Source organism: Pelmatolapia mariae, linkage group LG12, assembly GCF_036321145.2.
Source record: "Pelmatolapia mariae isolate MD_Pm_ZW linkage group LG12, Pm_UMD_F_2, whole genome shotgun sequence".
NCBI lineage: Eukaryota > Metazoa > Chordata > Actinopteri > Cichliformes > Cichlidae > Pelmatolapia > Pelmatolapia mariae.
This window is the reverse complement of record NC_086237.1, coordinates 13,034,925-13,059,260: the sequence shown is the minus strand read 5'-3', so window position 1 is coordinate 13,059,260 and position 24,336 is coordinate 13,034,925. Positions and strand designations below refer to the sequence as shown.

The 24,336-nt window shown below is 43.1% G+C and overlaps 2 protein-coding genes across 4 annotated transcripts; both read left to right on the top strand.

Annotated features, from left to right (window-relative positions):
• The first annotated feature begins 691 nt into the window (after positions 1-691).
• msi1b (musashi RNA binding protein 1b) lies at positions 692-18,541 on the top strand. Of its 3 annotated transcripts, none has more exons than XM_063490074.1 (15): positions 692-939; positions 1,253-1,293; positions 1,817-1,898; positions 2,052-2,136; positions 6,814-6,855; positions 8,026-8,118; positions 11,135-11,183; positions 11,684-11,766; positions 11,852-11,969; positions 13,110-13,190; positions 14,049-14,105; positions 14,438-14,497; positions 14,900-15,054; positions 16,637-16,682; positions 16,788-18,541. In XM_063490074.1, exons 1-14 carry the CDS (start codon positions 881-883, stop codon positions 16,676-16,678), a joined length of 1,047 nt encoding a protein of 348 aa, XP_063346144.1. In that variant the 5' UTR covers positions 692-880; the 3' UTR covers positions 16,679-16,682; positions 16,788-18,541. The 3 variants fall into 3 exon arrangements, with proteins under 3 accessions (XP_063346144.1, XP_063346145.1, XP_063346143.1); XM_063490073.1 differs by having other exon boundaries at positions 694-939; positions 16,783-18,541; XM_063490075.1 differs by lacking the exon at positions 14,049-14,105 and having other exon boundaries at positions 16,783-18,541.
• Positions 18,542-20,387: 1,846 nt separating this feature from the next.
• LOC134639272 (transmembrane protein 233) lies at positions 20,388-23,230 on the top strand. Its single transcript, XM_063490392.1, has 3 exons — positions 20,388-20,679; positions 21,617-21,751; positions 21,832-23,230. Exons 1-3 carry the CDS (start codon positions 20,521-20,523, stop codon positions 21,841-21,843), a joined length of 306 nt encoding a protein of 101 aa, XP_063346462.1. The 5' UTR covers positions 20,388-20,520; the 3' UTR covers positions 21,844-23,230.
• Positions 23,231-24,336: the final 1,106 nt, after the last annotated feature.

The window sequence follows — 24,336 nt, the reverse complement described above, 5'->3', positions numbered from 1 at the left end:
AAAGAAAACAATTTTTTTTGCTGTGTAAATGACTGCTAATTAATTTAATTATGGGACTTATGAGGGATATCGAAACCTTAAATGTGCTATCTGTGGTTGTAGATACAGGTATCACGCTACACAGTAGAGTAAATGTGTGCAAGGTTAAAAGAATTTGTAGCTCTTGACTAATAGTTTGAATCGAAAACTACTTCCACTTACTTCTTGGCTAGCTTTGAGTTAGCATGCTATCTATACCGTCTGATGTTGTTTTAGCAGGATAATGCAGTTGTTTCTGTCCTGAACACAGTTTGCATTTTATCATCACACTCTTGTCCTTTCATGCAATAAAAAAATAAAGGCAATGTCGACATCTCCCCTCCTCAAAAGCTGTAGACCACTGCACCATTTCTCTCCTCCCTGCGTAAAAACTGAAATCAGCTGATTTTAGCGCAGGAAGAAAAAGGCATGCTTTTTTTCTTTCAATCCGTCTGTTTTTGTTTGTTTGTTTGTTTTGTTTTGTTTTTTAAAGACCTAAACACTTTTCTCGGTAAAAACTGTACAGGTGCTACCCAGTCAATGCTTTTATTTTTAAAGGCATTCCCGGAAGCGGTGGTAGTGATGGCAGCAGCTTTGACTCCGTAGCCTCGTGTCTCGGTGGTGGGATGAGAGAGAGAGAGAGAGAGAGAGCGTGAGTGAGAGACAACAGCGAGGACTGACTGGAGGGGGGAGGAGGAGTCTGTCCCAGCCTGCATCTGGCCCGCTCCACTCTCTGTCACCCCGGGCCAAACCCGCCCAGCTCCTCTCACTCACTCTCCGCCTGTTTTCCCGCACGGCTCGGCCCGGACACACACACACACACACACACAGAGCACCCACTCACACCCCGCGAGGACACGGAATGGAGACGGAAGGGAGCCAGAGCAGCCTGTCCACCGCGGACTCCCCGCATGACCCCTGGTAATGGAAGAAAACTTTGTTTTTTAAACTTTCTTTCGCGCCTCTGATCACACACACACACACACCTCTGAAACAAACCTGCTATCCTGCGAGAGGACTCCCACGCACACGCACACCTCCACAGCTCTCGTGTAAAATCAGAGGTGATTCTCCCTGAACATCCACCTTTAAAAAAAAAAAAGCTCCACGGTTAAACTTTCCAAGTCTCAACTTTGTCATTTCTGAGTAGCCGCATTAATTTCACCGGAGGTTTTAAAAAAAGAAACGATGACTGTGTAGCCTAAATAGAGATCTTTTCTCTGTTTTTCCGCAGCAAAATGTTCATAGGTGGACTCAGCTGGCAAACAACACAAGGTAAATCCTTTTTTTTTTTCCAACACCAGCTCTCCTGAAATGCCACCATGTCGTTAAAAATCCTGGCGTGGATCACAGGGATCCAAACCAAACTTATTGGAAAAGCTGTGTTTGTTACGATGTCTGTTGGGATGAACTCAGCTTGTTTTTATTTGTTGTCTTTCTTTTTTTCTTTTTTTTTTTAGTTTTTAAGTGGCAAATACGCTCAGAATGAATGCCCCCATTCACGTATACCATAGTGGATGTTTTTTAAGCTCATTAAACGGGTGGTGGGGAGGTGTTAAATTCTTGAGATTGGAAATGATTTTTGCGATTTGAATTTTCTTTTGACACGTGAACACGTTTTATGTTTCGACATTTTGAATCTAAAAATGCAGGAAGTTTGAAACAAATCTCAGCAGGCAAATCAACCCCCCTCCCCCCAAATCCCATCTCCTTTGGCTAACTTTTTGATATTATAGTACTTATTGCTTGTTGACCGCTTGTTTCCTGTGTCTTCTATCCTGCCTTGTTTGATTCCCAGAGGGTCTGAAGGAGTACTTCTGCAAGTATGGCGAGGTGAAGGAGTGTATGGTGATGCGAGATCCAGTTACTAAGCGCTCGAGGTGAGGGAGCTGTTCCCGGAGCTTGGAAGTTTGTCTGAATTTCTGCGATTTTCTCACTCCTCGTAATGTGTCATATCAACATGTGTCAGTAATGCCTTCCCTCTCTCCCTCCCTCCCTCACACCCCCACCTCCCCCCACCCCGATGCCCACAGAGGGTTCGGATTCGTCACCTTTGTCGATCAGGCTGGCGTGGATAAAGTTTTGGCTCAAACCAGGCACGAGTTGGACTCCAAAACAGTGAGTTCTCTGTATTTACTTCCCACCACCGGATAATCCCATTGCTCACTGTTTGATTAGTGGATTTTCCAATAATCCGCTACAGAGGTGTAACATTGCTCCATTTTTGGTGTGTTTACTATCGTTCCACCATGTTGGTGTCGCTCGAGTCTGCCCGCCGCCACACCTTACACGTGAACCTGTTCATCTCAAAGATGTTAGTGGAGACACATGGGAGGAAAAAAAAAAGTGCTCTTTCTCTCCTCTCTCTCGCTCTCTTCAGACAAACAGGCAAAATGTTACCCAGTGTCAATTTCCATAGAAACAAGGGCCCCCCCCCTTGGGGGACTGGACAGGGTTGAATTCACTGCCAATCTTTGATTTGGCCTCTAGGAAGAGGAAAGCAAGACTTTCCTTTCTGCTGTTGGGTTTTTTTCCCCCTTCTTCTCCTCCTGCCCCCAAGGGGTCGAATTGACCCTGAAAAAACTTTCTCAATGGAACGAGAAAATGCAACCTGAAACCATCAAGGTGTGAATGCGGCAACAATCAGACTCCCGTGAGCTTCCTGTTGATCTCGGAAAAACTGTGAATGTAGCCTCGAGAAAGTCGCACATTCAGGCCTTTTTCACCTGCGTGAATTCTAACTTCAAATGTATTAATCGCCTGTGTTGCAGAGTGAGTGTGTGTGTGTGTGTGTGTGCGTGCGCGTGTGTGTGTCTTTGTCAGTAATGAATGTGGGCTGGCCTGGGAACAATGTGGCCCGTTGGTCGCCATAGGGACCGCTGCCCCCGCCTCTCTCCTCAGTGGGAGTGGTAATGGCTGCGGGTTACTGACTGTATTGAAATGAGGGAAGCCTATTTCTTCTTTCCCCTCTTTTGTGCTCTGCACGATTCACCTTCTCTGGGAGATAAGTGGAGGTGGTGTAGAAGGAAATGGAGGAGGAGAAGATGAAGAAAGGGGAAAAAAATGGTTGATCACTGTAGAAAGTTACAGAAATAAGAAATTTCTGTTATTATGACTTCAAAACTGACAATTTTGGAGGTGTGTGTTGGGGTGTTTGATACAGAAGTTCTTCGTAGTTTGTTGGTTTCCCAAGTGCCTGACTGCTATAGTGTCACTTGCAGGCACGACAGCTATGACAACTAGCGCCATCATGGTTGGACGCCACTAACTCACCATGGGGTTTGTTTCCATAGTGACCCCCCCCCTTTCTTCACAGTTGAAGAATGGCTCTGTCACAAAAGAAAGAAGATAACAATGCACATCATTTACAATCATTTCTTGGATACCAGAAATCAAGACTGCGCAAACAGTTGCAGGCGCAGAAAGAAGAGGTCATGACACCGACGGTTTATCCTCCAGATAAGCAACTTATTAAATTAATTCATCGCTGACTCCACCGATAATGATTCCTTGTCTTTAATTTGACACCCCCCCACTCCACCCCAGCTCGTGCATCAGCGCAGCCTCACGGGCCGTGGAAGGGCCCCTTGTGGCTGGCACTTGGGGAGTGTCGGTGGTGTTTTGGTAGGGGTGCTGTGGCAGCCTCTGTGTGTGTGTGTGTGTTTGGTGTGGAAAGGGCTCAGTGATCAGCCACAGGGGTTGGATGGTGAGTAGAGTAGCCCTTTTAGACCGCTGCTCACCCTGCCCCCCTCTCCCCTCTCTCATGCAGACAGGTTATCCTGTTAGAGAGGGGAGAGAGAAAAGTTCTCCAGTGGCAACAGAAAGAATGTGCCATGCTGTGACCGACTGAACCGCTCCAGCACTGGAATTAATGCAGCTTTGCACGGCCGCGAGGCTAAGGAGCGAATACAGTGCTGCAGTGGAATTTATTGGTACTTATTGTGTTTGAAGGACAGATGCTGTCCGGTTTTGACCAGTGTGCTGCAGCAGGCCTTACTGTGATTTATGCAACTGCTGCTCTGCTAGCTGCCCCTCTGGGTGTCCTCCCGGCTTCCCACTGTCTGTAAAATTAGTGACGGCCGAAGCAAACGGCACCTTTTGTGGGACAAAGTGTCCATTCAGCTGCAGCTCCAAGGTGCAACAAAGTCACACAGCCTTTTAGTTAGAGTTGCATTAGGGGTTATCCTACCCCCCCCCCCCCCCCCCCCCCCCCCCCCCTTAACCATTTCCATACTGAGATGAGTGGAAAGACTGAGGTGGTGGTGGGGGCAGGATAACCCCGTCTGTGATTACTGTGGCTCTCCTAACTAATAGGATTGGAGTCAACAAGCTTGAGTTGTTCCTCTGAGATGTTGAGTGCGGCCCAATCGGTGCGTTGCTTTAAGTGTGTTCCCAGCTCAGGCTGTGACAGGCAGCGCACTCGGCCAACTGTTGCATAGCTGGGATGTAGCCGGTCAAAGGGGATTACCCTGATTTCATAAACCTCTCTTGGAATTACGTTCAGCTTCTCCCCTTTTACCTTGAGTCCGGTGAGGTTAGATTCCTCTCTAAACTACACCTCTGAGGCCTCACATGTATTCATGATATTTCTGTCCCGTATGTTTATGTTTTTGTTTTTTTTTTTTTATAAATATAAAAATCTCATGAGTGAATGTTTTTTAAATTAAAGCCATCCCCCACCCAAAAAAACCCAACAAAACAAATTTGTTTAGAGTCGTTAATCATTGAGAACAAGATGCCCCAGCCTCATAAAAGTCCAGTCAGTATGTATGTGCATTGGGAATTTCCCAGTAAAGTTCACTTCTTGCGTGTAAGTCCAGTTTTTAAGTAAGTAGAAAGAAACATTCAGCAGATGAAAGCGAAGCTGGTCTTCTGTGTCACACTCTGAACACCTGAGGTAACGTGACGAGTCCGATAAACACGGCCACTTCATGTGCTTAATGTTCACAATTTCCTCACCACGGATGTGCCGTGTGCTGCCATGTGTTTGATTTTGTGTGTTTGTGTGTGTGTGTGTGTGTCTTGTTTGTTTGAATGTACACAGGAGTTTTGGACATCGGGAGGGTTGGTGACCGGAGGTGACTATCAGAGTAGTCTAGCCACCATAGAAACTAAACAGTAGACTCTGCATCTGATCCTCCAGTGTTAGCCTATAGTCTTCTCACTCTGCTCTCTAGAACGAAAGTGAAATAAATAAATAAGAGACAGAAACTTGCGTTGGTGATGTCGACTCTCATTAGAAAACTCTGGTAAACGCACACGGTTTACCATAGAGGCTCTAGCTCTCTACTGTAGTTCAACTCTACCCTCTCATGGTTACGGACTAATCTTAGCGCTGTACTGTCTCACCATCTGTTAGTGTAACAGCAGTACAGTGTGGCGTAGTCTAGTTGTTCTCTAGCTCTATTAGACCGTATAGACTAATATAGAGGTCTCAAATTCCAATTTTACAGCCTGTCTATGATTGCATCTTCATGGTGTGGTTTGGCTCTCTCTCCAATCTTAACCTTGGTGACATTCAGGGGGGTTAGTCCACATCAGTTTGGGTTTTTTTTGTTGTTGTTGGTTTTTTGGGGTTGTATTAATCTGAAATGAGTTACTCAGCTAAAAAAAAAGTCAGTCTTGTCGTACTTTTATTTTTCTGGAAGTAAAGATGAGGGACTGCAGGGCAGACCAGCCAGACCACCTAAAAATCGCACTGGCCGAATGGTTTCTATTGTTGTCATCGCTTGCGTCACAAGCAGGCCAAAAACAAACAAACAAACGAACGAACCTGGTGTGTCCGCTGTCAGCGCGATGTGATTGACAGCTCTTTGTCTTCTTCTCCTTCCTCGTTTTCTCCCACTGTCTTTCTGACACACTTGACCTCCGTCTCCGGCTCTCCTTCCTCGCCGAGGTGAGGTGTGTTTGTGATTGTGGTGTCCGTGTGAGATTCCAGGAGATCACATGTCACATGGTGGTGACGAGAGAGGCCCGGGGTTCGCCGGACATTCCCAGGCATTCCACCTGCGCGCGCACGCTCACACACACACACACACACACACACAAACAAACAAGCATGCACGGAGATTTACACGATCGATCAAGCCAGAGATGCATGTGCCTGCACCACACAGGCAAATCCATGCAAAATAAAAAAACACAAACTAGTAGCACACCCTCACACACGCTGCACACGCACTGACAATGTGTGGCTTAAGCAGAAGAATGTAGAGCATGCACTCGCTTCGATTCAGTCGGCCTTTTCAGGCAGAGTTTTTTCCCGTTTTGTCTTAGTTGATGGAAAACGATCAACAATTTGTAAGCACTTTATTAAGAGACGCTCGCTGGAGTCTGGTACAGATTATTTTACACTTGATCATGCTGGAGGTGTGGCCAAATAGCTGATCAGTAAGAAATAAGAAGCAATCACTACATCAGTGTTGATACACGTAAACACACACGCTGGCATCACACACCTGGAAGACTCGACACTTGAGTGGCCAAAGTCTGCATTCGGATTTCTGATTTAAAGAGAAATCTGTAGATTTTTCGTTGTGGTGTCGTCACGTTTTCTAGTACAGCGAGGCCCAAGTTTGATGTGAAAAACAGGTTTCTTAGACATCAGTGTTGTGTGGTATTAGTGAACACGTGCGCTAGGCATGACAGGATAACCTGGATGTGTTGTACCTTCTCTGCTGACTTGCTAAAGAATGAAAGATGAGGGTCTGATATCAGAATACACCAGGGGAAGGCGGTGGGTTATAGCAGCGCATCACTAACCAGGTCCTCTTTTCTCTATATCCTTTCTTTTAGATCGATCCAAAGGTCGCATTTCCTCGCAGAGCCCAGCCCAAGGTGAGTCGAGCGCCCTCCTCGTGCTTGTTCAGCGTGCGTCGAGTGTTTTCTGTCACGTATCTGGGACAGTGCCTCATAATGCTGATGTGAGCACAGGTTAACAAAACCCTCAAAACTTTTTAGACTCTCACCTGAATGTCGGTGTTACATTTCAAAGCAATGATGTGCGTAACTTTTCAATTAAGAACAACAGCACACGAGGATAGTGGAGAAATAGGTTTACAGGGTTGATGCCACAAAGAAATGTAAGTAAAATCAGAGCCAAGCGGAGCCTTATAATAATAATAAACAGAACAACTGTATTCCTTTTGTATGATGTACAATTTGTAGCTGTTTTAGGTCTTTAAAAAAAAAGGACCCAAAATTTGATGAGTCCAATCTCTCCGGTCTGAATGTTTGATGGCTCAGTTTAGTAAAAAAAATGTGGTTTTCCTTTTGGACTGCTGGAACAGATTAAAAACAGCAATAACACTGCCCATATTTGTATTTTAGTGGGTCATTTGTAGTGTTATAGTTACAGAAATTGAACAAACCTGTTTATTCTTTTGGTTTTCTCTCACTGACTGCTAAGAATAAATTTTATATATTCACTAATGGAAAGCCAGCAATACGTCATACAGCATCACTCACTCACTTCGCTCACTGGCATCAGACAAACTGCGAGGAAGTGAAATAAAAAAGCCCAAATAAATAATAACAGGTGTCCGATGCTTCCTGTGCACACGATTGGAGGAACGCAGGAAGTCCTGCTTTTTATTAAAAGATTTTGTGAATTGCTGGTCAGCGAATAACACGCGAGAAGCCGAATCCTTAGCATGTGAATCTTTTAAAATCAGGGCTTTTTATTGTTTTGTTTTTTAAAATCTTCACAGCTTGAGGACATCAAACTTAGAGGAGCAAAGTCATTCACAGCCTTTAAAACAGAGTGTTGCATTCTTGTTTAGTGTCATTACGGCTAGTCAGTCAGACACTTTCACATGTGGCCTGTGCTCTTGTAAAACCTGGCAGCAGTTTGTATTGTGTACTTAAACGGCCTAAAGAAAACATATGATCAGCTTTAGTGACACAGCTATATAATCAAATGTACCTCACACTGAACTCCATGTGCATACATTTCTAATGAAACTGGTTCATGAGTGCTGCCCTTTCTTTCCTCCTCCTTTTGTCCAGTTGGTCACTCGAACCAAGAAAATCTTTGTGGGAGGCCTGTCGGTGAACACGACTATCGAAGACGTCAAGCAGTACTTCGACCAGTTTGGGAAGGTGAGTGGCGGGTCCACGCGGTTTGGAATCAAACCAGCCTGTCCTTACGGACTTGTATAAGTTTGCCGGTGCAGAAACAAATCAGCAGCTCAGAAAACCCGTAGTACCACATCCCACAAGCTCGGCAGGTTCAGATTCACAGCAGATTCTCGGAGAAAAACTTCACTTTGAATCAAGCGACTTGACTGGGAGTGAAGGAGTTACTGGGGAGGAGGGCGAGAAAAAAAGGCTCGACGAGGACAGAAAAAAATAACGAGGCTAGGAGGCTCTGGGAGCAGCAGGCGAAGTTTAGGGGGACTGGAAGACGGAGCGAGGGGTGGGGGGGGAGTGGAGGAGGAGGTTGTGTGAGGAAGGGGGAGAAAAGTTTTGTAGTGAGTGTGTGGTGATGGAGAGGAAGGAGGAGGGATTATCAGAATCTGAATTAATCTGATGTAACAGCTGCTCCTACCCACAACCCCCTCCTGGCCCGTTACCGTGGTGACCCGGCTTGTCCATTGTCCCCAAGTAATTCTGCGGGTAAGGGGGTTTTGTTCTGCGGGAGGAGGGATGAGGCGGCGTTAGCATAAGTGTGTTGGTTGTGGAGAGTGGGGGGGGGGTCCAACTCACGAGTTTGGGAACAATAAATAGAAGTTGAGTCGTTGTAAAAAAAGCTTATAAACTTGGCGCTCTTCCTTCAGTTTCTTACGTCGGTGTTTTTAAAAATTAGGTTTGAAAACTTTGAAAGTTTTTTTTAAAGATGTTTTGTGTTTTGCAAGATTCTGAAAGGCGTGGGGGCTGAAAAATAGACCGTGGGCTGACAAAGGCATCGTCAAGGGAAGGAGGGCCTTACTGAGGGAGGTTTGCAGAGGGGTAAGAGAGGGAACTGGGTCAAAATGGGGTATGTGTGAGTGCTGATCGGTGGTGGTGGTGGTGGTGGTGGTGGGGGGGGACCATTATACTGCTGTATAAAGCTGGGCAAATATTTTGCTAGTTTGTTCTGAAGTTATCTGCATACTGGTGGTTTCTGGATTAATTACAATCCAGTGTGTCTTCTGATATGAAACTGACCGCATGTAATACGTGTGGTTTACATTCACACACTCAGTTCTTTCAGTTTTTCGGGGATCTTGTGCAAAGTTATCATTCAGACTTTTTTGTCCAGCAGATTTCAGTCTGCACCTCAAGCCCTTTAAAATGTTTTAAAGGCAAAGATGCAAAGACTCGGTCTGAGGTGCTGCGTTTCTGACCGCGCGCCGCTTCATTTCCAGCGCCGAAAGGTTTGGCCTCGAGTTCCTCTGTTGCTCCCTCCTCAATCATAGCGTCTAGATGAATTTTTGCCGAGAGATATATCCAGGGATGGACGGTGAAATGTAGGCTTCAGCCATCCATGGAAGTTCCTGATTAGACTGCCTCACTGGACCTTTTGTGTCCCGTCCTGGTGAGGACAAAGGAGTGCGGAGAGGGATGGGCAGGGGATAACAGGGAAGATGAGAGGTGGGGGGGAAGGATGAGAGGGAATATTGTTTGGCAGTACTCTGTGAAAATGCTCAGTGTTTGAAATATTGTGCAGTTAATTCTGTTCCCGCCATTAAATATTGTTTTGATCTTTTTTATAGCATCCCAAAGGCCGACATGTGCGGTTTCTGTTTGCTTTAGTCTGATCATCGATCACTTGCGCCAGTCTGCACGCCGACCCTTTCCTCTGCTTGACTTTGTAGTAACTTTGGGCTGTTTCTCCCACTGGTGTCCAGAATAAAGGCTGTTTTTTTTTTGTGCAGAGATGGAGACTTGTAGGCAGTGAGTAAATGTCAGGCTGGAAGTAAGCAGTGACTTGAGAGGCACACTGACACTCCTCACTCACCTTTGACCTTTCTGTAGGCAAATTGCCCTTGTGGGTTCTCACACGCACACGCGCACATACACAGACACTGGGCAAGGACTGACACTCCAATGTCACTATGACAAATTACTCTGTGGACTGTCTCCAGTAAACTTATTATAGACCGAGAGCACGGATTTACTTACCAAATGTTTTTGTGGAGCTCTGAAGTATAAACATGTCAGAAGAGACTGAGAGCGAGAGAAATAAAAGCAGAGACTGAGCTAAAGAGTAGGTCAACTTTGACAAAAGAAGCTGTGTGTGTGCGTGTGTGTGTGCGTGTGTGTGTGTGTGTCGAACAGACACCTGTGTCTTTGCTCTATAAAGGGAGGCCGGGCCAGAGGGAGAGGTCAAAGGGAGAAGAGGAGGAGGAATTATGGCTGACTGTGCCAACAAACAAAGCCTCCAGGCCTCTTTGTTCTCCCTCTCCCTCTCCCTTTGTCTCCTCTTTTTCCTCCCTTTCCACTTTGACCCACTCTTTTTTCCTTTTTTTCCCCTTTCTCCCTCTTACAGGACTCTCTGTGCTCTCTTTCACCACATCTCCACCTGTCGCTATTCCTCTCACTATCAGCTCTCCCCTCTCATCGAGTCGCCACCTGCCCGATGGATTCACCTTTCTGCTTGTGACTCGCTACTTTTCCGTGTGTGTGTGTCAGTGTTTCTCTCTTTGCAGTCCTCTTTGTGTCATTGGCACTCTCCCACCATTCATAAAGCATATTTGATGTTGGGCTTGAACTTTCCTTTCTTTTTCTTTTCCCCCTTTTTTTTCTTATAAGGACTTTTTGTACAGTTGCCATGGGTATATCAAACTCTGGAGGGGGTCAGAGGGTGGGTGGGTGGTTTATTAGCTCTCTCTGTAAGGAGCTAGCGCAGCTTCCAACTTTTTGTATCGCCCGTTATGTACGTGAGCTTGTTGTGGAGTTTTTCAACATATCTTCCTGTTTTTACCCCCTCGGCCTCCTCTTTGTAACCTGTCGCTCGTCTGCAGCCCTCCCTCTGCCTCCCCCTCCCCTCCTCCCGCTTTCTGTCCATCTGTTGCTGAGCCTCCCTGCAGAACTTGAGAAGGGCTGAGGTCAGGCAATATGCCGCGTGGTGAGAGAGAGAAAGAGAGTGAGAGAGAGCTCAGAGTAAAAAACTGTGTTGTTTGTCGCCCCTCAGGTCGACGATGCCATGCTCATGTTCGACAAGACCACCAACAGACACAGAGGTGAGATGGACTGACCCCGCCTTTCCTCAACTCTTCCTCGTTTTTTTTTTTTTTTTTCCCTCTACTCTTCCCCCACCCATTTCTGGTTGTCTATTGATCCCTCTCCAACCCCTCCACACCCCCCATCGTCCTCCTTCCTGTGGGCTGAGCTGCAAGGAGACGAACGGGGCTAGTCTAATTAGCCAGTCCGTTAATCGGGATCAGGATAAAGCCTCCTTAAGCACCTCCTCCCCACCCTGGGATTGATCGATTATGACAGCCTACCAGCTTTGCCTGGGCCTTCTGGCCAGGAAGGGAGGGAAGGAAGGATGAGTGCAGAAAAAGGAGCATTGAAAGAAGGAGGGGGGCAATGTGTTAAGCGGCTATTACAGCACTAATTACTCCAGACTATTTAGCTGTACTACTGTACAGAAAGGCCTATTGTCTAGTTCCAGCATGTCGTGTGAATTATTATGATCTATTGTTTTTTTTAACTCACAAACTTGCCTTCTGCTCGTCAGGATTCGGCTTTGTTACATTTGAGAATGAAGACGTGGTGGAGAAAGTGTGCGAGATCCACTTCCACGAGATCAACAACAAAATGGTACGAGGGCTCGATTTGCCACTCTTGCATCAGCACGACACATAGAAACTAAGGTGTGATCATTCTCCTCTCTTCTGGAAAACAGGTGGAGTGCAAGAAAGCGCAGCCCAAGGAGGTGATGTCCCCCACCGGCTCGGCCAGGGGGCGCTCTCGGGTGATGCCGTATGGGATGGACGCCTTCATGCTGGGCATCGGTATGCTGGGTAAGTTGGTATCGATCAGGACAGGAAGGATGTGGCGGCACACATGAACCCAACGGTAACTGCTCCAGCATTAAAGGCCCAGCTTCCTCAAAGGTCACGCGGCACCTCGCTGGGAGAAGGCTGACCACTGCAGCCGGCTGCTCGCTTCGGCTTATAATTATCCCCCGAGCAGCTCATAAAAGCTGTGACCTCTGTGGCGCTTTAATACATGTGTTAACTTTACATATTAAAGCTTGAATACCACACTTCTGTACAGTTTAGAAAGTCACAGGGGGTACAGTAAAGGAGCGCAGTAACGTGGCTGAAATACACTTACATTTATGCAACCAAATAGCACCTTTTAATCCCTTCTTTTAATAACTGTTTCCTCCGATTTGTAGCACCTGTAGTCACGTTTTTGTGGACTGGAACTAAAGCCAGCATCCCTGTAACTTCACCAGCTGGGGTGGATCCTCACGCGGCTAAAGACAATATTTTCCAGTGGTTTTTCCAGTCGATCCTTGGGTTGTAAAATGAGTGAAATGGCCCTTTAAAAAAAAAAAAGGTCTCAAACCTCCATTACTGTGAACATTATCCTGTACAATACACCCTTTACCCTTGTACTGACAACCACGCTGGTGCTACCACCTGCTGTTCAGTCTGAGAACTACTTTCTTCAGTTTCAGTTCTTTAATTATCCAGTGCATAGAAAGGATTTGGTGGCAAATTCTTTCTCTGAGGTGGGGATTTTAAAAAAATGTTTACATTACTTTTGTTATCCTGTTGCGCTAATGCTGGGTAACATTATTGTTATTCCCCTGAATGTTCTCCTGAGGTGGGTTCTTCAGGTGTCAGGTTGCATTACAAAGAAATTCCCTGAGTAATGAGCACCGCTGAGAGTGTAAGTGAAGACAATGACAGAAATCCGCCCAGTCCCGTCCTTGCGAGGAAATCCAGATCACAGGTGTAGGATATCACACACCTGCATGTCACGGATTGTACAAAGCTTCACTGTTAGGGGGCAGCAAAACAACACACACGCATACATTCCTGTTTATCTATTTCGTGTTCAGTATTTCACCACATGTGTAATTGTCCTCACTCGGGATACATCCCATGTACACCTCAGTTCACATATTAACGCCAGTTTTCTTCCCACAGGTTATCCGGGCTTTCAGACTGCCACCTACACCAGTCGGAGCTATGCTGGCATCACTCCTGGATACACCTACCAGTTTCCTGGTAATCGCAATATACTTTATGCTCCTTGTACCCTCAGGACTATTCTTTTTTTAAATCCTATTTCTAGGAATAAAGATACAGCCATCTTTATTCAATGTTCATCCTTTGGAAGTGCCTGGTGCCCACTAAAAAGACTCTTTTTAAGACTGTGGCTCAGGGTCATGTTTAATAAAACAAAGTATGGACACATCAGGTAAATAATCCGAACTGATTTGCACAGTTTGCTCCCAGCAGCCTTCTGCTGGAGGGAATTTCACACAAAGGTCCCAGTTTGTGTGAAATCGCACGTTCCATAGGAGGTATTGAATAATGAGGTGGAGTGTTGTGTCAGTGAGTCAACTGAATGAAGTCAGTAGCTGGAGTAGTGTCATGTTGAACAGCCAGTAGACACACTGTCACAAATACAAACATGTTTCCATGGAAGCATATAAAACACAGTGAGTGTAAATGGCTGCTTGTAAATATCAGGGAGTGGAATTGCATCTGCTTTGCTTGAGTGTGTGTGCATGCATGCTAGCATGACATTGAACTTTAGTGATGTGGAAACGATTCCAGTAAAAGAAAATGCGACGCTTTCTTCTGAATGATTTGAAATGATCAGCCTGGACGACCAAACTGTAACTCTTGCTCTATTGTTTTGCTGTCTCAGCAGGATTACTGTGTGCCATTTAACTCCACTTCTTAGACTGTAAAACATCTTTCCGTCCTTTAAGTACACGCACCTGCCCTGTGCGTGTACTTCCTCTCACCTGTGATTTGCCCCTCCCCTTGGCTTCGTGTGTGCGTGTATATGTGTGTGTTGTCCTTGCTGGCAGTGGTGGTGTGTGTCTCAACAGCACTCTGATGTTTCTGTTTTAGAGTTCCACTTAGAGAGGACTCCCCTTCTGACTTCACCCCACCCCCCTGAGCTCACAGGTCAGTCAGTCCCTCCTCTGGACTTTACAAGCAGCACGTTGTCAGTCTGCTACACGCCCACAATAGCACCAACACATGATCACTCTTTGGTTTGCATGTTTGTGTTTGTCGGTCCTCCTTAGTTTCTAGCTGTAGGCTGATTGCTGACAGTAATGGGGGAAGGAGTAGGTGTTTGGTTTAAGGGGCTCCTCTGGTGACCTCAATGGACCCTGCTTTAAGTTAAATGATCCTAGAATCTGCAGTTATTTATTGAAAGTTTTTAGCTTCCTTTTACATCTAACATTCGCTCTATCATATGTTTTAACTTAATCTTTTCTTCTCTGCCTTTTTAGCCATTCCTCTCACGGCATATGGACCAATGGCGGCAGCGGCAGCAGCGGCAGTAGTCAGAGGTACCAAATGACAGTAAACACAACATCCATCATCTGGTCAAAATACTATTCTCACCATGCTCAGCTGCACTTATCATCAATTTAAAAAATATCAGCAATCAAATTATTATCAAGTTTTAGTCAAAACTGCAAGTGTCAGTGTGGGCATAAGTGGTGAATCACCTGATTGTTAATGCTAATCAATGAACCGTGCTGCTAGTGTGTCTAAAAATGAGATTTTTCTCATCCAGTGTGAGACAGAGAAATTACTTTCTCTCCCTGCAGGTTAGAAGATTTACATTTTAATCTGTGTTAAGTCCTCTTCATTAAACTAACCTCTGCTCGCTTAACCTTGGCACTAAAATGATAGTTTAGACAGGTTGATGTCTCCGTTATTGTGACGTCATTATTTTTTACTTTCAGGCTCTACCCCGTCTCGTTCTGCTGGATTTTTAGGTACAAGCAGCCCAGGTCCGATGGCAGACCTTTATGGAACAGCCAGTCAGGAATCGGCCGTCAGCAGTTACCTCAGCGCTGCAAGCCCTGCACCAAGCACTGGATTCAGCCATAGTCTGGGGGTAAGTTACTGTTGCCATTAATTATGTGTTCCAGTTTTTGATTTGAGTCGTGTCTGACCCTTAGTATCACTAAAGCTGTAACTTCTGTCTGTTACATCAAGTGTGTTGGTCCTAATTTAAAAAAAAAAAAAATCACATTTAAGCTAATTTCCCGGTGAAGGCAGGCAGCATCTGCAATGCTTACTTAACACTGGTACATCACTGCATTATCCTGCTGTTTGTCTTCTAATATTTTAATTATCATAATAATTTAGGCTGAGATATTATGTAAAAGGTCAATATCACACTCTTGTCTGTCCATTAAATACAGAAACTGTATATAGAAGATGGGCATAGCATCCGTGTCTAAAAACCGGTTCATCTGACTGATTTATCTGCGGGCCAGTATTGTTGGCCAATATTAGCTATTTGCTAATTTATCTGTATCTGCACTTATAATGGCTGATAAATGAGTTGTGTGGTTGCATAGTCTGGCCACCAGAGAGAAATGCAAATTCCCTTTATGTAATACGCATTTGGGACCCCACAAATATGACAACCAGCTGATCCAAGAAGAGTTGGGCAGGGCGCATAACAAATGCTAGGTTAATCTGTTTGAGTTTTGTGTATCCAAGAGGGAGAAAATGGTCTCTACATCCTGATATAAGTGACACAGTGGTTAGCGGTTAGCACTGTTGCCACACAGCAAGAAACCCACAACAAAAATAACATCTTGATATCGGTCTTAAAAATCCAATATTGGCCCCGCTCTACTGAAGTCAATGCGCAAGTGCCTTAAATCCACATTCCCAGTAAAAGCAAGAAGGGCATGACTCCTGTGTCACTTTAGTGTACATTTTGCTTTTGCTGTAAGTTAATTTAGTGAATTATGATCAGGGTCGGAAACGAGTGTAAAGCAGGCTCCACTCATTAACTAATGATTTGCGATTGACAACCTTTTACCCAAAGCTAAGACTGTCATGGCTAAAAGGTTCATCTTGAGGCTTAAAAGTGGTACTAATGAGTGACATCATGGATGCTGCTTCCGTCTTTTGTATACAGTCTATAAGGCTTTATATATCACCATGCTAGCTTAGCTTGAGACTGGAAACAGTACTTCTAAAATGCAGTTCACATTAAAAATGTTATTCTTTTTATACAAAAGGGTTTTTTAAACCGTTTTCATAGAAGCAATCAAAAATAGTTTAGACATGCTGGTTAGCAATGGTGGTTTCTGGTTTTAGTCTTTGTGCTAAGCTAACTGTGGGAATTGCTTCCTGTTGAATGGACAGATGCAGGAGTGGTATTATCTGATCTTATTTGCCACTGCAAGAATGCAAATAAGTGCTTTTCTTAAAATGTTGAGTGATTAAATGAACATGTTGAGTGAATATCACAAGAATAAACATTAGAAGCAGATTCAGCAACACTACAATTTGGTGTTTTAAAAAAAATAAATCTGGCCCTCATTTAACAGCTTATTTTTGTGTGTGTACATTTCCAACTCCAGTTATTACCACCTTTAGCCCAAGACAGCAAAAGTAGTCAGCGTAGCTCTTAGGCTATATGGAATCATACTGACCTTGCATGCTTGCTCCCACAGGGCCCTTTGATTGCCACGGCCTTCACTAACGGCTATCACTGAGAGTGTGAGTCAGTCCTCCTGCTAGCTGTCATCCTTTAAGTGTAACACATACGAGTGCTTCATGCTGCCTAACCTGTGAGTAATCCCGCCGGTTTGTGTGTCAGTGCAGAGCTGTAGACTGAGAGCTGGAAGGAGTTGAAGCTGCTTTGGAGCTGATCTGGCCTGTCTCTGTCCAGTCCACGTCTCCGGCTGGGGTGGCCTAACCTGTAGCCAACCTGCCCTGGTGTCAGCTACATCCAGTTGACCCTACTGACACCACACTAAACTCCACCACAATTTTTTATTTTTTTTTTTTGGGGGGGGGGGGGGGGACTTAAAAGAAAAAAAGAAAAAAAAAACCTGCTCAAAAGGAGCAAAAACGTTTATCACTACATGTAATAGCAACACATTCAGATGCTGTATTTCTTTGTTTTTTTTCCTCTGATATGTTTTTGTGATGGCTGTGTTATTTCATGATCTGTTTTGGCTGTGATTCATTGGTTTCTTTGACCTCTTTAATCTGATCTCTCTGAGATGGGAGGAGTTTAATCTCCAGGTGATGGCTGTTTGAAGGTCAGGAGATGTAAAATGTACTGGAAAGCTGTATATTTGTCACTAGTTCATACTGAATTTTAACATTGGGGATTAATACTTTTTCTCAAATGTGTCACAAAGTGTATATCTTGGTAGGTTTTTTTTTTTTTAACAATGACTCGTTACTAATAATGGTCAGACGACAAAGGTCATTAGTCTCTGTTACGTAATAGGCCTTCATGAGGTGTACAATTTTGTAAAATTTTGTAAATACGGCTGGTTAGCGGTGAGAGGGTTCTGCAAAATTTGTGTCAGGGAGGCGGGAGCGTTTTGGAGAAATGGTACGATCTCTTTTATCAATCTTGACTGATAGTTTCACATGAAGGTCGAGAACATTTCAGTTTGTCTGTCTGTTACTGTATTTCTCTCCAGGTGTTTATAAATGATGCGTCACGTGAGTCTTACGACATTGAGGAGCAGTGTCAGAGTTTTGCTTTGAGTTGAGCGGGCGAGGGGCTGCGTACTGAGCGACACTTGCTACTGTTCGGAGACGAGGGGTGTGGAAGCGCTCCTGTCGGGAGAGGAAAAACACGACTTCTTACTTTATCATATTGTTGTTTTAACTGTGATTTTTAAATACGTGATGATTGTGAAGGCAAATGAAGGACTGTTACGATGGAGCAGTCGTGCACAGTTTGCGTTCTGACTGATTTCCTCTGCAAGATGAGTTGATGTTTGTGTGTCATTTGGTCTTATTCACATTGGTTTCCAATGTGCCATGTTTTGTTTTGGGGTTTTTTTTTTTTGGGGGGGGGGGTTACCTCTGCTGCAAATGTGAAATTTTAATCTGACCCTTTTTTTTTTTTAATTATTATTATTATTATTACATTAACATTGATATAAAAGTGTGGGTGGTTGAACCTTTTAGAAAGGTGGGGTCTTATTAACTCTTGTTTACCTGTCATACCCACCCCACAGCCATCCATCGCTGCATATCCACTGGAGGTCACAGACTGTAGCAATGTGACTTATTTGTTTTGTTTTGTTTTTGTTTTTTAGACCAAAACACTTATTTTCAGAGCTACTAGGATTTTGCACTGGCCGGTCACGATAAAATAAAAAAGCACTCCCCATCTACAAAATACCAGGTTTTTAAACATTTTGATACACTCGCTCTGTCTGCTGCGAGCTACCACGGTATTTCAAACTCTGATGCTGATTTCACTGCATTATAACAATCTTGTCAACACTGTAACATTTTCTGATTTTCATTTTTCTCATGTTTATTCCTTTGGAGGAAAGCAAAACTTTTTAACTTTTATTCCTAATAAATTATTTTAAAACATTCCACTTTTTTGTGTCCTGTTTGAGTTTTTCTTGATTTCCTACACAGACTTGCGTTTTTTCATTTAAAACTACTATTTCTAAGTAAAAAATGGTCTTGTATTTCTAGCTCCATTTATTGGCTTGATTTGGCACAAATACAAGACTGCTTCATGACAGCAGATAGCCTTTGCTGAGTAAAATTAGTGCATCTTAACATTTGTCCAGAATTATCATTTGTAATAAACTTTAGTACAAAACGATAAGTAAAAATAAACCTTTTATAAAATTACTCAATTTAACCCCCCCCCCCCCCCCCCCCCCCATTATGTGTAATTCTAGTTTCTTTACTATGATATGCTCTAAAGGAGAACCAGCTTTACTCCACATTGCTTTAAATTTGCACAAAATCCATTTGTAGAATGCACTACATAAAAATAGCACTGTGCAAAAGTCTTGAGCCACACATCATTTTGTTATATGTTATTAGGAATATAAGAATTAGATGCAGTGATGTATTGAAATGTGCAAACATAAAAGGAACAAAAGTACATAAACGGAGTTTGTAGGATCCCAATAAGCTTGAAAATGAATATTTGGTATGACTACCTTTATTTTTCAACACAGTCTAAACTATCTGAGGCAGATGTCTTCTAATTTCTTGAAGTAGTCTTCAGGAATAGTTGTCCAGGCTTCTTGGAGGACATTCAAAGCTCTTCTGCTTTTTGTTCTGTTCTCTGTCAAGACAATCCCACGCTGCTTCAATAATGTTGAGGTCCGGGCTCTGAGAAGGATAATCCATCAGTGACAAGAATTTTATCCTCCACTTAACCACTTTCCTCTGAATTTTTTAAGGACACACTGCACACCATGCTGAGATATACCCAAGCTTTTTGGGAATCACCGTGTTGGTGAAAATACTATTTTATAACTCAAACTGTGTTGTATTTGGCATTTTTCATAGACTTGACTAAAGAAATTATGTGTTTTTTTGACCTGGTGCCTAGTAACAAAGAAGCTGTTCGTGTAGAAAGAACACTGGTTCATCCCTTGAGATACGTGCCTTTTCTGTGCTTGAATGATTGCTGGGTCAGTGGTAAGTGGGTTACAAAAGCATTCCTTCGACAATGGTCAGGTACAAGGACTAGACTGAAAAAGTAGCCAATGTCCAAATAAACCTTGAGAAAACCTGGGAAAATAACTCACAGGATCACCTTAAGAAGGTCTGGAAACAAAATGTAAAGAAATGAGGGCTGGCTCAAGGCTTTTGCACAGTGCTATTTTTATTATTGCTTTAAATGTGCATTTCATTGCCATCAATAATAATAAATTACAGGTAACACATTCCTATGAATGTAATAGGCTACTAGATAAATTAGTTGAAATATATATGTATTGTTTTAAGTCTGTTTTCCTTGTTGTGCTTGAGCTTTTTTATTTCATGCCTGTAATGACCACATGATACATGAGCAGTAGGGGATGGAGCACAGAGGCATGCATAGTTTTAATGTGTTTATTAAAAATTAATGTTTTGTTTATGTATCCATTATGTATTCCTTTTTTGATATACTCTATCTCTGACCACATTAACGTATACCATCTGGGCTCTGAGTATGGGGGTACATGAGGTTGGAGGAAAAAGGGTAGGGTGGACTTTTTTGTGTCATATTTTGCTCTGTCACTTTTGAGACTAAGCTGATGGTACCTTCTCTTCCTTTTTTCACTTCCTCCTTTTATATAGGCGATAATAAATAATTGATTACAAAAAAATGCATGATTACAAGTCTGAAGTAAAACATTATAAATGTATCTGCTCAGGCTTCTTGCCTCTCTTCCTCTGCATCTCTCTCATAATCTCTGCTGGCTGATTTCTATCTTCCATCATCACTGCTCCACTGCCTCCCCTCCCCTGCTTCCACCTCCAGTCTCCCAGTGTCTCCCAGTGTCTCAGTGCTGTTGTTTCGCCTCTCTGCTTTCTACTGTCTCGGCGGGTGTTGAAGCCAGTCATGAACACCAAGCCCTCGCTGGATGGGGGCTCTGACTTTGTAAAGAACGAGGAGGCTCGGGAGATTCCCCCTATGAGGAGCTACCTCTGGCTCACCATGTTCACCTGTTTCTGTCCTGCGTGGCCCATCAATATTGTGGCACTGGTTTTCTCTGTCCTGGTAAGTTGCTCGAAGCTGGAAATGTGAGGTTTCTGAATCCTGTCTTTTTTTAGTTTAATGAATAGCTGTGGGTTAGAATGCGTAATGTTTTTAAGAGGTTTGCTGGCATTCAAAAAAACAAATAAATGTAAAAAAAAATCAAAGCATATGTTATCCTGCATAAATGCATATTTTATGGATAAAAGTGCCTCTGCTGGGAAAAACTCTACAGACCACGTGGGGTGATGGTAATAGTTGTTAAATATGGAGCAAACATAAGTCAAGTGAGAAATTTGCATCTTTACTGTGTAAAGTTATTCCAACCCTCTTAACGTTTCTGAGTGGCCTAACATTAACGCTTCTGCTGATGTTTGCTAAGATCAAATATACCTCCTGTTTATGGTCTTTCCAAGCACCCAACCACACCCTGGACCGCTTACAGTAATGCTCCATACAACGATGCTATCAGACCAGCATGTGGATAAAGCTCAGGAAAGAACATCCATTACCAGCCAGGGTGGCACAAAGTTGAACAAAGTTGAAGAATTAGATAGCAAAGATGCATTTAGACTGATGTCAAGTCTTTGAGTTGTCAGATGAGACGGCGTGAGTGCCAACAGCAGCTGCTGCATTGCTGTAGCCGTGAGTAATAAGATGAGGCATGCAGGCTTAGCAACGTGTGGTTACCACTGCTTAGGACATTGGCTACAATACAAATATGAATTAGAGACAACATGAGAGGCAGGTGCAGATGTAACGCACGAAGGGGGTTAATAATCATTTCCTAAATGTTCGGTGCAGATTCCCACGAAAGCCACGTGGCGTGGCTGTGTGTCACTATGAGGATTATTATTATTGGGAAAGTGGAACTAGTCTTTTCCTCACAGCACGTTTGCCCACAAAACATTACACACACACAGTGTGAGCATGTACGGTAATGTCCGTAATTGTCCCAAAGGCCCAGAAGAGCTATACCCACGAGGACTATGATGGCTCCAGACGGCTGGGTCGGAAAGCTCTCCACTTGGGGATTGCCTCGTTTGTCATCGGTGCTGTCATCATCACTGCGTACATCATTATACACTTTACCACGGTATGAATGCACCAGATATAAGAGGTGTATAAAAAAGAAAGAGCGAGACATTTCAGCAATCTGTTTTTCTTCCATTACAGCATGGGGTGTGACCTCTTGAGGGGAAAGAGGAGATGGAAGAGGCGAAAAGGTGAAACTGTTACGGAGAGATGAGCACCATGTGGTGGAAAGGAGCTCTGTTTGGCTTCTGTCATCAGCAGCTTTGGAGGTTTTTAAAAGATCTGGTGGACCTAATTTTAATGTACCATACATCCTGACTGAAGCTATTATGTAAATGATATTGCAATTGCATTTTCACAGGCTATGTGAATGTAAGGTAAAAGAGGAGCCTTTCCTGTACTACCAATGAGCAGGGGTTTTTTTTTAACTAAAGGGCTAAATTATGAACCGCTATCAGATAACATCTGCTTGATAACATAAACAGAAAACATCTTATTGTTTGAAGAATCCACTGATAATTCTTAACTTGTGTTTGCAGTCTTACTGTACATGATGTGAGGTGACAAATATAACATTAAACGTTTTGTTCACAAAAAATGGCCAATTACACAAAACGGAAATGACACAATATTCATATTTCCTGTCACGCAGAATAAAAACAAGTTTAGATGGCAAAGCTTAAACCTATACCAAAATTTATATTTCAAACAGGGACTCAACTCATATGATCTCCTTACAATCAATAGTATGATTATGATCTGGCGACAATATTGCCACACTATAGTAGGTTGATTTCACAATACTCAGTCCACTTTGCCTTTTGGCCTCATTTCACCTTCTTTGACACCTGCTGCAAGCTGTTGACTACGTGTATGAGTAGTTGCAATCTGAGAGGTTACATTAACGCTATTACAGGGCTAAAAATACAGCATGCAATTTTTACAGTTTAATCACTGTGCTAATTAAAAAGAAAATAAAAGTCTAATCACCAACTTATAGTAGTGAAACTGCTGGCACATTGCCGTGAACCCAGAAGTATCTTAATGAAGAGGCTTTGATTTTGAACCGTGTTAACCTCTGATTTTGGCATTTTCCATCGGCAGAACCTCATAAAACATGAGTGCCATGCCTCTCGGCTGATCATAAACTCTGTACAGCACTGGAAGAAGGAGGTCATCTCGACTTGGTTTTCCCTTTGAAGTCCCTTTTCCAAATCCATATAAATCCCCAAGAGAGAAAAGAAGGAACTACATCTCTGATTGTAAACCTTGGCTGGTGAAAATGAACCATAGCTAAAATCTTTTGAATGATTTTGATTTTTGTGCTTTGGACCAAGTTTCCAATGCTGCAACACTGGAAAGTAATCTGTTTGCACATGAAACACTGAAATTTTATAGAGAATATCCCTGGAAATACAATAAGCTGCTGATTTTTTTTCTCCAACACAGTCTAAAATAAAAATGACCACTGTGGAAACGACTGCTAATGTTAATGCTTTTGTTTAAGATTTTCTTTTTGAATTTTAGAGCTGTAACATTGTGACCCACTGAATTTTATTTCAAATAAAATGGCAGGATGTTTAAATTTATTATGCTACATTTGGATTCTTTTCAAAACATCTATCAAATATTCATTTTTTGGAATTGCATTAAAAACAGGACATCATATTGCTTCAGGGAGCTGGAACAAGCTGATACACGTTAAAATGCATGCTGTCAAACAGCGTGATTGTATTTACATGTACAGTAGTTCTCTCTCTGCTAATCCAGACAGAAAAAAAAGAGATGAATTTTATTAAATACTGATGACTCTGTGTTGTTTTTATTTTGAGTGCATACAGTAACACCCGGATATATGGATTACATGAAACTGGAGAGGTGTGAGAATGTCTCAGAGGAATCAGATGTAAGTGCTGAGCTGCAGAAATCTATGGATCTGTGATCGTAACGTACGGTCAGTACGTCAGTAAAGAACAGGCGATAATTATTTTATTTAGCAGGGATAATGCATATTAATTAACATGAGCACTTAGATCCATCATTTAAAAATCCATATTTAACCATATAAATAATTTTAATCTCCAGTCCCTGGCAGGCTGCTAGCAGTTATAAACATGCAAATTAACAACTCTATTTACAACTTTTTTCCTGTATAACTAAATCCAGAATTAAATTTTAAATCCTTTTCGCCACATATAACGTATTGAATAATTAGAACCCATCTTTACTGTATCACTCCAAAAGAACAGTTTGCTCTAAGACTGTGGGCTTACCTGTGGCTCCTATGGGTATTTAAAAGTAGACTGGGAGGCAGAGCCTTCAGTTTCCAGCCTCCTGTTCTGTGGAATCAGCTCCCACTTTGCATTCAGGAGACAAACACCCTCTCTACTTTTAAGATTGGCTTAAAACTTTCCTTTTTGATAAAGTTTAGAGTTAGGACTGGATCAGGTGACTCTGAACCCTCTCAGTTACGTTGCAATTGCCCAAGGCTGCTCGGTACATCCCATGATGTACTGAGTATTTAATCTTCACTCAGCTCTTTTCAAGCTCTGTGTTTATAGACTCCGCAATTAATCAATATTTATTATTAATCTCTCCCACAGTGTGTCTTTTGTCCTGTTTCCGTCCCGTTCCCCTCAACCGGCC

Excerpts from the sequence above, each read along its gene's own strand:
- msi1b (XM_063490074.1), top strand. The coding sequence starts at position 881 with ATGGAGACGGAAGGGAGCCAGAGCAGCCTGTCCACCGCGGACTCCCCG. Across the intron at positions 2,137-6,813 it reads ACGAGTTGGACTCCAAAACA|ATCGATCCAAAGGTCGCATT; the intron begins GTGAGTTCTCTG and ends CCTTTCTTTTAG. Across the intron at positions 6,856-8,025 it reads CTCGCAGAGCCCAGCCCAAG|TTGGTCACTCGAACCAAGAA; the intron begins GTGAGTCGAGCG and ends CCTTTTGTCCAG.
- LOC134639272 (XM_063490392.1), top strand. The coding sequence starts at position 20,521 with ATGAACACCAAGCCCTCGCTGGATGGGGGCTCTGACTTTGTAAAGAAC. Across the intron at positions 20,680-21,616 it reads CACTGGTTTTCTCTGTCCTG|GCCCAGAAGAGCTATACCCA; the intron begins GTAAGTTGCTCG and ends ATTGTCCCAAAG.